The sequence below is a fragment of the Monomorium pharaonis genome, chromosome 7, assembly GCF_013373865.1.
Source record: "Monomorium pharaonis isolate MP-MQ-018 chromosome 7, ASM1337386v2, whole genome shotgun sequence".
Classification (NCBI taxonomy): Eukaryota; Metazoa; Arthropoda; class Insecta; order Hymenoptera; family Formicidae; genus Monomorium; species Monomorium pharaonis.
Genome location: NC_050473.1, coordinates 3,314,799 through 3,327,541, shown reverse-complemented (window position 1 = coordinate 3,327,541; position 12,743 = coordinate 3,314,799). Strand labels below are relative to the sequence as shown.

Below are 12,743 nucleotides of genomic sequence, written 5' to 3'. Positions count from 1 at the left end.
GTGTATATAGATGTGTATACGTATAATACCATAAATTTGAATATTTTATATAAAAATGGAACTAAAATTTGGTACAAGATAGAAAAAAAGCAGATTTGCGTTAAATAAAAAGAAAAAATATAGAAGAGAGTTTAGATCTGTTACAGATATTTCGGGGACTAGTCTTGACAAACTTTGGAAGATTAAAAATCGTAAAACTCGTAAACTAAGAAATATATAGATACATGTTTGAAATACTTCGAAATTCAAGTAGTCCGACATGAGGGGGAGGGGGAGGGAGGATAATACAAAGGCTGAGTAGTCTCAAAAGGGAACTGATTTGTGTGTACACAGTCGAGAACGCTAAACGTGTATAACTTTAAATAATACGTTACATTACAAGATGACCATGCTCCTTGGCATCCCATTAGCATATAAAAAATATATTGGTATACACGCTTTCCATATTGCATTACAATTTACCTCTTTTTTTCGTCAGTTGTACTATTCTTATACAGTTTACATTTTGAAGTATAAGTGATGTCGGAACATTCAAGATCTTTCGTCTTTCCTCAGAAATAGCTCGTTCTATGCAAAATACCAATGGAGGTCTCAGGAAAACATGGTTTACACACAGTAATCCGCATTACAATACTTGTACGTGTACAACATAAATCGTTAGTTAAGTTAAAATCGTTAGAAAGTTAATTTCAGATATTACATAGTACATTGTTATTTTGTGTTATTTAGATATAGATTTGAGAGAAACGACACTAGAACTAATTTTGCATAGAGAAACGTGACGGAGCCAACAGCTTAACTTTCGGTAAAGCACAACCGCTCGGCGTCGATAAAGACGACATAGACGCGTTTATTTTCGAATATGTGACAAGACAAGCTGTAAATGAGCAGTACGAGCTAATAAAAAGCGTTACGGATCGAATATCGCTTTACCGTGAAAAAGTTTCAGTCAGCCGCGCGATCACTACTTAAAAGTAAGTGGAAACACGGAGAGATCACCGAATGGATATATATTCGAGGGTATGCTACTCGACAAGTTGATGTTCTTCAGCATACCGGGTTGGAATGCAACTGTATGTAACGTGGGCTTCAGTGGTCAATTTGATATGTAAACAAGGTACCTCCACAAAGGAACGTGTGTGGTATATCCAAAAAAAGGAAAAAAAAACAAAAAAATATTACACGTGTATAGGGCGATGGCTAAAAAGCGTTTTTTTTACCCTTTCTCTCAGCCTGTTAAGTATTACATCGAGTAAACTAATGCAAAATAAATAAAGCTAGTGCTTGTTGAGGAATGAAACCAAGTAACAGTATATACGCCATTAACATGCCTTTCGCGTTCTTATTCTCTAAAGATAGAATATATATATAATATATATATTATATTAAATATTTGTACTTTAACTGACTAAGCAAGGATTTAACCGTAATTTTTTTTGTCTTCTTACTCTAAGAACTTCGACACTCGAATGCGCGACGCGAACTTAAAAAGACGAATAAAATAAACTTATAAGGAATAAAACAAATCGCATAAGCAATATACATGTTATATAAATACTCTGATTAGTCTGTTTTGGCACTAAAGAATTTAATTTTTCCTATTCCGTAAGAGGTGACGGATAAAAATGATTGATTTGGAATGCTGTTAAATCGTTAAAGTAGAATCAACATAAATACTCATTACGAACTAATCGCTTTTTTTCTGCCTTTTCCCCATGAGGTAGTGTGACAAGCTGTATAGAAATCGTTGTCATCCCACCTCAGATTGAGTATTTGAAACAAAGAAAAAAAATATTGGCAACAAAAACATTAAAAATTAAAGCAAAGACGTTAAACGTGTACGTGTATGCGTGTATCTGAAAAAAAAACACAGTTGAAATAAATTGTATAATAAAAAACCGATCGATAACGTTTTATCTTTTTGAATAAGATACAACTATGGCGAGAAATTTATAAAACCAATTAAACAAAACAATATATAAATAATATAAATACACGTTTAAGAGCAATTCCGTTTTCCTCGGATTTGCCCGAATAAAAACGTAATAGATCAAAATATGTATAGCAAGCTCATACCACGTATTCCCCGGCAATAACTACCGTGGAAAAATGATCCAAATAAGTACGCTACAATAGCGTCGGAAACAGCCAATCGAACACATAATGCTTGCATAAAGTTAAAAATTAATTATATATATAAGACGATGTATACGAGCACGAGTAAGGAATAAAAATATTGTTACAAAAATAACGCGGAACGCTTACACATAATGAGCTACGGTTTTTCCTTCCCCTTTCCTTTTTGATCATAGATTGTTACCTTCTTTTTCTCTTTTTTGTGTACAACTTAAATTATGCTGAAGAGACTTGAAAAAATAAGGTATAATCACGGACGTTTAGTGTATAAGCCATGTCCAGTAAAATGATGTGGAGCTGTTAATTCAAAGCGTAATTTGTAAGATGACTTTTTCATTACGCTTCTCTTTCATTTATAAACCAGCTATATAGCGTTAATTGGCCATGCCCTAATCAATATAGCAAAGTCATACTTTTTTTAGGATTCTAGGAAGACTATGATTAACCGTAGGCTAGAATTCAGTTAATGTCGTGTCATGTTAGTCCTATTATTCATATAATTGTAGCCGTCTCATTAATGCTTGTGAACATCGCAGTAATTCTTATTGTATAATATATGTGACTCTTTTCATTTCTTTTTTTCTGCTTGTTCTTTTGAAAATCAGGAACATATTCATGTATGATATATAGCAACGATTCCTCATCGGGTACACGACATATTTTACGATTGATAAATGTTGTGTCTTACAATTCACGCAAATCGTATGCAAAATTAAAAACAGAGCGGTCCGAGGCGCTCGCAACTGTCTTCCTCGTATTACCAAGCATATCGTAAAACATAGCTTGTAAAACGGCACGATTTTGAAAGCAATGTTGCATCGAAAAAGAAACATATAATCGTACATTAACTTCGATTTACAAATAAAACAGGTGGCAATTCTAAAACTATCAGAGAAGGGAACGAAAATCGTAATTTAAACTCCGCGGCAAACATAACGTCGAAAATTCGGCCGTAATAACACGTAAATTAAAATAATATTCTGCTCAAAATTATGTCGGAGAACCTGTGGCACCTAAAAGGCCTTGGAAGTTGTATAGCAATAAAAATAGTACTGCTAAAAGTAATACACACAGAAACCTATCCCATGCTCAAAATACAATCTTCGATTACACTGCCAGTTGTAAAACTGTTTAGTGTGGATAGTTATGAGAGCTTTTAATATTAGTTTAACAATGTAAGCAAGTTTATCTATTACGTACAGAGTGACTATATAATTCTATACATATTAGGATAATAAGACTTTTGAGATTGTAAAAATCATCAAAAAATCTATCACAATTACCATTTACGTAACAAGTAATTCTCGTTCCTTTTTTTATATATTATTGTTGTAATTTAAACATCAAGGCAAATAAGGGGTGAATTTCAACAGTGGCCTAAATTAGCCAAGTAGTCTTCCACAGAGATAAAAATATGTAAAGAGTAAATCTATACTAAAATATTCAAGTATATATAAGGTGAGCGTAATATAATAATTTTGTGAGGTAAAAGACCCTCTCGTTAATGGTCATCCATTCGTTACACTATGAGTTTTTTTTTTTTAATATGACTGGCAAAAATTTTGCAACATGTTCTCTTTTTATTTTGAATATCTTTTTTTTTTTAATATTTAACGCGTATCATTAGAGACTATTGATGGTCCGCTCTGCGTCAGGCGTTATTGTGCTTGTGAAAACACCTTGCAGGCGGCACCAATGGTATATCTCACATTGATACACTTCTAATCAATATTTACCTAGCAACAACATCAGAGACTCTTTAAGGACACAACTTATCCTGACGATACTATTATCACAGGCATTATTTATATAACTCTGCTAACCATGACTATTAAATATTTCAGAATTAGTTTTTCTTTTCTTTTTTCATTTTATATATAAAATTAAAACTTCTAACGTTATATACGAGAGATGAGTACGACTGATTAGCTTAGGTGTATGTTATGTAGGCTTCGTGCAATTTTACTACAAATGCCGATGTTACGCGCGAACTTTAAAATAGCCTCCTAGTACTGCCTCTTTTTGAATCGTTTGTCTAAACTTTTTCACTTACTTCACACTTGAGTAATAAAACCAGACATTATCGATATAATTTCCTGTATGCAAACGAATTTGATAAAGCTAGTCAAGTATAAATATATATATATATATATATATATATATATATATATATATATATATATATACGTATGTATGTATGTATATATGGATGTGCTACCTAGCATTTGGTATGGCAAGATAGTATTTGTAATTAAATGTTATTGTAGATAATGTAAGGTAACACAGTGTAGCAATCTGCCAAATATCCGATGTATATGTTGTATACACATTGCATTTTAGTCCAATCAAATCTTAAGGCTGATCATGTAAACAACCCTAAAAAATATGTGTATTTCTATATATGTATGTGTCTTATGTGGTTTTTTTCGTGTATCATGTTATATATACATAAATAGAGGTTGTTTAGCAAACTGTACGTTATCCCTTTTTTTTTACATAGATAAAGTATCGTCCCTATATGATATACCGGTGGTATATATTATGTACTTACGAATCTTATATAATATATTACGCAAAATCGCTCCTCCGCATTGTAAAAAATGCGTGGGAACGATTTCCGTAATTTTATAACAAATACATTTACATGGTATGGATACATTATTCACTAGCACCACGAACCAATAATTCACACACGCATATATATCATATTCATATGGTGGACCATAATAAAGCATCCTGAGTAAATATTGTAACCATTATGTGTCTCGTCTAATTTTTAACAATGCACAAATGGGATCTACTCGTTTGTCTCATAAGTGTAAATAATTATTTCACTTTTTTTCAAAGTATCTTTTCTGTACGACACTTTTTTATATAAGATATTAAATGTTTGATTTTCAACATACCATAATCTATTCCTTGCACATTAACGTTGTTTTTATATTATGTTCTCAACTATCATTTTTTAAACGCGCAGAAAGAAATCAGGAACATCGCTCTTGCTGAGCTTCGCGCCTGCTGCAATGAGGAGTATTTGTTTCATTCTCTTCTTTAGAAATACGATATGATAAGAGCAGGAAGTACTATCAACTACCTCGCAGCATGCAACGTTCTTTTTTTCTTTTTTTCTATTAAGCGAAAAATTTTGATCCTCTCGTCGTGAAATTTATGAAATTATTTATCCTGCTGAGTTCATTAGTTACTTAGAAGCTCTTAAAAGAAAACCTTTTCAAACGTAATATGTGCATTTATATGCATCTTGAAGCATCAGTTAGGACTAAGAAGACAAACATCCTTGATTAATAAAAAATCAGGACGAGAACGTCTTGTTCCGAGCACGAATCGAAACCAGCGCATTGAAAAGTGCTCGTCGGAGAGACTAGAATAATTTGATTTATAAACATACTTAAAATACTGACATGTCAAAAATGATGTACAACAACCAATTTTGACGGAAGGCCATTATAAATTGCTTTCTCTACTACAAGCGATCCAACTTGGCTGGTTGGTTGCTCTTACTGGTTGATATAGCTTACTGCTTCTCTCTTTATAACTGGTTCCACTTAGTTAATTTAATTTACTTTGGCAGTTTACCAAAATGCAAATTGCTAAGTTACTATTATATTGTTTGGTCGGAGACGTACATTATCTTTCTGCTTTTTGTTTTCATAACATTGTTACTTTCATAAAACGGGGACGCATTATATTTTTACAACTATTAAAGCTGCATGCTGCACTTGTTTCTATTGCTTCAATAGGCCCAATATTCGAACGTAATGCCTTGGGCATACCTTTCCCATCTTTCGTTGAGAGCAGTTTCCAAAAAAGTTTCCACTTGCAGGAGGAAGTTTATAACATACTTACTTGTATGATGCCACTTCACAATATATAAAGAGTGTTTAATACAAGGACATGATGGTTGTTTTTGGCCAGTGTTACAATATATCCTTCCGAAGTTATTTTCAAACCACAACATCGAGATACCTACAAGATATAACATTGCAATATTTAAAAAAAATATTAGTTTTAAAAATCATATATAAATACTTCATTAAAAAATATAGTAAGATACATATAAAATAAAATATTAATAAATTGAGATTTATTTTAGTCTGACCAGTACAATAATTCATTATTACTGGTAATCCTTTAAAATAATAATATATGTAAAAAATCAAAGAGAAATCTATTTTGAAAAATATTCTAAAAGAATTCACATTTGCATTTTATACAAAAAATTGTGCGCGTAAACTTAATACATAAAAAATATAATACTTTACCTTTACATATGGACATTCAAATTCTGATATTAAAGAGCCAGCTCTGGAGAAAACAGCTACATGGAAACGATTGCCATGTGAATCTCCAATTAATACATCTCCTGCGTCGCTAATATCAATCCCGTTCGGGAAGTTTGTTACATTCTCACAGCCAATGCGACGCAGGAATTTACCCTCTTCGTTGAACACCACAACACAATGTCCTTTGAAGTCGCAAACAAAATATTCTTTACCTAAAAAATTTGTACAATTAAATTATTCCATTGTTGCAGGTATTCCTATTAGGAATAAAAAGTTATACTTACCACTGATAGCAATATCACTCGGTTCTCTCATATAGTCACTGCAATCAAACCACCTCAAAAGGTCTCCTGTATCACTGATTACGAACACAGTTGGCGACACACTGTCAACAGCCACAATATGACCTTGGCTGGTAACAGCTAGGCCAGCTACGATATCGATGTAACGAATAGCGATCTTCTTTATAAAGTGACCATTTTTCGTAAATATTTGCATTCGAGATCGTTCATTTCCACGATCGCATACAACAAATTTGCCATTATTTCTCATAACGGCTACTTTCCTAGGATACCATAATTGTCCCTCTTCTTTACCAGGAACACCAAATTGAAATTTGAAGGTACCAGTCTTATCAAAAATCTAGAATTATCATACATGATATTTATATAAAGTTATTATTCGTAACTTTTTTTATAAATTTAAACATCTTTCTATAATAAAATATTTATTATTAGCACACGTTATGGAATACATATACCTGAATTCTATGATTATTTGTGTCTGCAACGATAATATCCTCATCAGTTCCCAGACAAAATCCATGAGGCGAATTAAACTGTCCTTTACTAGGTCCTAATTGTCCAAATTTGCTTCGGATATGCATAGGCGTTAATTTTGTATTTTGAGTTCTTGGGTGAGCAGGATAATTCCCTGTTCCTGATCCGGTTACATGATTGGCAACGGTATTTCCTACTACTACAGGCATATTATGCATAGAATCACCTATTAAGTCATCTAAAAATAAAACATCAATATTGATATAAGCCTATATGTACGTAACTATATATCTAACACTGAGATAAATTTTCTTAAATTTTTTGTTTAAAATATAACTATAATTATGTAATATGTATTGTTATGCAGAGATAAGTAAAATTTTCTTTTTTTCAATATTTTATAAAAAAATAAGATTATCTCACCAGCACCCTGTGAAAGTATCGGTGAAGTGGAAGAGGACAATGATTGAAAACCTCCATTTAATAAACTATTGGCAGCCAAAGAACCCAAGTTTGGGTTATCTACAATGGCTGGTGAAGGTCCACGTCCCAATACTAATCCACCACTGCCATTAATAGTAGTATTTCCAAGATCTATATCAAAGTAATAAACGCAACATAATAAATAATAGAAATAATAATACATTAACTTTCAATAATCTTTAAATATATGCTAATAAGTTCTCAATTGTATACAAATACTTTAGAGGATAAATAATACATGTACTTGTAATGCAAGTATATATATTTTTTTAATCACACTTTAAAATAAAACAATATGCTAAATTCAATTCTAATTTTGCAAACTTTAAAAGTTATTCTGTATTTTGTAAATCAATTCAAGAACTTGGCACTTAAAAATTAATTTTTTACTTTAACTCGCTTTATATCTGTCAACCATTATTTTGCAAAAAATATATTCAAACTAGTTTGCATTACCTCTTCAAAATATATTTTAAAAACTTGTTTTAAAGTGTCATTTAAAAGAAAATAATATATTTAATATATCGCACAAGATAAAAGATTTTTAATTTTAAGAAAAGTAGACGTAATATATATAAAATTAACAGTATAAAAAAATTATACAGCATTATTAAAGCTATAAATTGTGCATTAAATATCTATAAAAAAAATTAAAAACGTGAACCAATAGTTCTTAAGGTACCTGTGAATCTGTGGGAAAATCTGGAAATGTATGGGATTATGTCTGGAAGAAATAAGAGGGGAGGACATTGGTATTACTACAACGAATTCATGAACCTTTAATATTAAACCTCTTACCTTGATTACCAAGAGTATTTCCTAATTTTGCAAGAGCTTGCAAATTATTAATGGCATGACTCGTAGAACTTAAATCTCCAGTAAATAAATCTGCCAAAGTGAAGGACGGAGTTGGACTAGGATTTGAGCTGGGTCCAACTACACCAGTGTCCACCATGTCTACCTTCTCTGCTAAACTGGCCAGCTGTTGTAGATTGTACTCTTGAATGCTAGTCAATCCATGGATAGGAACTGTACCTGGTGGAAGAGATACAGGTGGTGGAGGAGGAATATTTTGAGGACTTGAGGTCGGTGGAATAATAAATGAAGGCTCACCTTCAAAAGAGGATTGCATAGATGTGGGAAGGGAAATGGGAGAGCTTGTGCTGATAGAACTTGGACAACCCATTGAGGTGGTATGAACCATTTGCTGATTTGTAGAGACGCCCGACACCGTCGAGATTGGTTCAGGATGAGTTTTCACTTCTAATGTACTTTCAGTGTGAAATTTTCCAAATACTTCCTGCAATAATTTTTCGCAAAACAGACATTATGCAAGGATACATATAATTGGAGAAAGTATATTACAGATTATGCATATTATATTACCTTTACAGTTTTTTCGAATTGATTATAGTCGGTTTGAAATTCGATAGAGAATGTTATATTGTGTTTTGGTGTATTTTTTATCAAGTTCATCAACTGCGCTCCAACAATACGCCGAAGTGCTAAGATTTCCACTGCATCACCATGTTCCAGTAATCTCGAAGTGAAACGACAAGCGTCTTCTATTTTTTCTGCAGTCTTTTCAACACTGCAATAAAATTTTAAACATAACATTAAACAAACACAAATGTGATCACAAATGTTTTCATAAAATTATATCCATCATCTTCTACTTATATTTTTTATCTTCTTTTTTTAATTATCTCAATTTTTGATATATGAGCAAAAAATAATTAAATGAAAACAATATATATACCCATGAAAAGCATCCATAATTTCAAGTTCTCTGTTTGAATGCAATTTCTCGAGCTCAACTAGCGCATTGTCTTTACATTTCTCTAGTATGGCCTTATAACTTTGAAAAGTCTCCATAATTAAGTCTTTTGCTTGATCATGTTGTACTTGCAGCTCACTAAGTGCATTCTCCAGTTGTCCCGTAACCTGATCACATTCAGTAATTTTTGCTTTACTTTCAGTCATCAAGTTAATTAATTCTTCCTTCTGTCGTGGCTCTGCATCTGTCAGTCGTTCGTACTGATGCTCTGGTGCTTTGTGTTCCACAAGCAGACATTCATTGCAAATGGGTTCCTGATTACACAATTTAACATCTTTTACTTAAAAAATTCTATTCATAATAAGGCTAACATAATCATTTCAACATATAATTATATTTAAAAAAAAAAAAAGTATTTTTTATGGAAAATATATTAATCATTATTATTATTATAATTATAATATTGTTATAATAAGTATAATTATAATATTATAATAGTTATTTTGCAAATTATTTATTTTTCTTTCTAAAAGTATTTTATTTTCCTAATTTTATTTTCTAAATTATTTAAACAAATTGGTTAAAAGTAAAGTTAACATTAATTTTTTTCAATATAAAAAATATTCTATATAAAATATACTACATAGAATTATATAAAAATATAGAATTAAATGCATCATATTTAGAATCTTTTATAAATCTTAAAACTGTTTCAAAATGCATTTTGAAAAGAAACCAACATATAGCTATATTTGTAATTTAATTCTATAGTATTATTTAAGCACTAATGGCAAGATAATTTTGAGCTTCTAAGAATACTAAAAAATGCCAAGCAACAATTATATCAAATATACAGAATTATTAGAAAATCGGCCTCTTACCTGGCATGTGTGACAGTAGAACTTCATATTCTCAGCAGGATGGGACTCACAAAATATTGGTTTGTGTATCGGGATAGCTTCGTTGGATTGCTTCAAATCTTCAAAGGCAATTACTTTGTGATGCTCGAAGCAGCGCATGAACTGATGCGCCGTGTTGCAGTTTGGGCACAGGAAATTGGCGCAATCCGAGCAACGTGCCACAGCGCTCTCTTTGGCCTTACAGGAGGTACACAATACTGCCATGTTCTCAATAGCGGACATATCCAATATGTTGGTGAGAACATAGTCGCACGTGAGCGACGCGGCGCCCTTAGAACTAACGGAAGTCTCCTGGTGGCATACTGGACAGTTTATGACCGAGCCTACCTTTGAGTCACCAGCTTCATCTATCAGCAGCTTGTCCAGGCAAGCCTCACAGAATACGTGCAGGCAGGAGAGCACTCTGGGCGAGCACAGCTTGCTCATACAGAGGGCGCAGCCCTGGCTGCTGGCCTCTCCATTGCCACACGCGATCTCCTCCAGGGCATCACCCGGGTTGCCACCACCACCGCTGCTGTTATAGCCACCAACGGAGTTGACGTTGCTACATTCACCAAATATATCGCCGCTGTCGAGCTCCTCGGTACCAGTAACCGTACCGACGACGATGCCGCCGTTGCTGCTGATGCTGCTGTTACTGCTGTCGCTGCTACCGCGATCATCACCACCACCACCGCCACCACCACCACCACCACCGCTACTACTGCCACCGCCACCACCACTGCCGCCGTTCGACATCGACACCGAGGTGGCTCCGGACGGAACGGCTACCGTAGACGATGCCATCCTGCAACGATGACCGCGCGCGAGTCACAAGGCGGAAGGGAGGAGGAGAAGCAGAAGGTGGTTGAAGAAGGGAGAAGGGAGACGTCCTGACGTCCTTCTATCTCTCACGCCTGATACAGGGTCAACGGATAATCGTCGCAGGGAGGGAGGAGAGGGAGAGGACTCCTCGTTTCCTCGATCACCCTGTTCTTCCGCTGCTGCCTATTGCTTCCTCTTCTTTTCGCCTCCTCCAGGAGAACGGACGAAAAGGAGACCACAGAGATTTTTCGGATCCTCACGAGGCGCGCGACGCTCGAAACATCGTACTGTCGACACACATACACACGCGTTCGTGTATGCGCGAGTATGACGCGCGAGAAACAAAACACGAGATTGCTCCCAGCCTGACTCCCGGGTCGAGCCTCGCAAGCGCGCGATCGGAAATCCTCGTCGCGTACTGAGAAACGCGCGTATGCCGAGAGCGGAGAAAGAGGAAAGGGGGAAAAATCCCTCTGTCCTTCTATGAGAGCCCGCGCGCGCGCGCGCGCGCGCAGCTTGCGATCCTCTGTGTATGCGCGAGCGACTAACGGTTGTCGCGTCGATACATATATGTATATATATATATATATATATATATATATGTATATATATGTAGATGTGTGTGTATATATATCTCACACAATTCGTTATCTCTCCTTTCTCTCGATAGCGCGTTCCGGCCACGGAAATACGCGGGAGTCGCGGGGGTCGTGCAGATGTCGACGCTTACCGGAACGCGCGGACGTCTACCGTGCGCGTTTATTTACATCACACGTCCCGTAACACTCTGCCCGTAACACGCGTAGCCACGCCGTCGCCGTCGTCCTTGTCCTCTGGTGGCCGTTAGTCGTATCGCCGCGGAGCAACACGACTGAAACTTCTTCCCTCCCCCGAAACTTCCGCTGCTCGCGTATCTCGTGGAAACGACCAAGGGGCTGGTCGACATCTACGTCGTGCGTATCCGCGATGCGTTCGTTCGTACGTGCATGCGTGCGTGCGTGCGTTTCAGGTTCCTCACGTCCCCTTCTTCACGTTCTCGGCGACGGCTGTGCCTTGTAGCTCGGTTCCGTTATCGACGCCTCGGCCGCCGAGTAATTCGCACTTCTTCATACGTGGAACAAACGAATAAATCATTCGAACCGAGAAGAGAGCTCGTCCCCTCGACGTGTGCGGGAGCCGTGTCAGACGATCGACAGAGACGAGAAACTCACGCGGACGACGTGCCGCCGCGTTGATTGGTCCTCCCGCTGGACTTGTTCGTAGCCGTCGACGAATTGAAATTGGTCCGCGAATCGAGACGCTACATTTGAATGCGATACTTGCAACAATAAGGGCCGATGTTTCGAGGCCTTCGGTTTCGAGTGAAGTGTTCGCGTGCGTGTTCGAGCAAAGTGTTTTCTCGAAGGGGATACGTTCGGTAGAATATCCCGAGTGCCAATTAAGTGAAGTGAAGTGCTACTAGTCGTCGTGCGAGCATACGAAATTCTCGAAACGAATTTATCTCCGTTCGTTGTATCTCGGCGCGTAATTTTCATTCAAACGG

The 12,743-nt window shown here is 35.7% G+C and overlaps 1 protein-coding gene across 1 annotated transcript; it reads right to left on the bottom strand.

The window, feature by feature from the left end:
• Positions 1 to 4,621: 4,621 nt before the first annotated feature.
• On the bottom strand, positions 4,622 to 12,660 carry LOC105836632 (B-box type zinc finger protein ncl-1). Its single transcript, XM_012680803.3, has 9 exons — positions 10,358 to 12,660; positions 9,459 to 9,790; positions 9,086 to 9,290; positions 8,498 to 8,999; positions 7,640 to 7,810; positions 7,198 to 7,454; positions 6,722 to 7,079; positions 6,417 to 6,649; positions 4,622 to 6,120 (listed from the first exon to the last, which is right to left on the bottom strand). Exons 1-9 carry the CDS (start codon positions 11,180 to 11,182, stop codon positions 6,016 to 6,018), a joined length of 2,988 nt encoding a protein of 995 aa, XP_012536257.1. The 5' UTR covers positions 11,183 to 12,660; the 3' UTR covers positions 4,622 to 6,015.
• Positions 12,661 to 12,743: the final 83 nt, after the last annotated feature.

Excerpts from the sequence above, each read along its gene's own strand:
- LOC105836632 (XM_012680803.3), bottom strand. The coding sequence starts at position 11,182 with ATGGCATCGTCTACGGTAGCCGTTCCGTCCGGAGCCACCTCGGTGTCG. Across the intron at positions 7,080-7,197 it reads CAAATAATCATAGAATTCAG|ATTTTTGATAAGACTGGTAC; the intron begins GTATATGTATTC and ends TGATAATTCTAG. Across the intron at positions 6,121-6,416 it reads TTGAATGTCCATATGTAAAG|GTATCTCGATGTTGTGGTTT; the intron begins GTAAAGTATTAT and ends TATATCTTGTAG.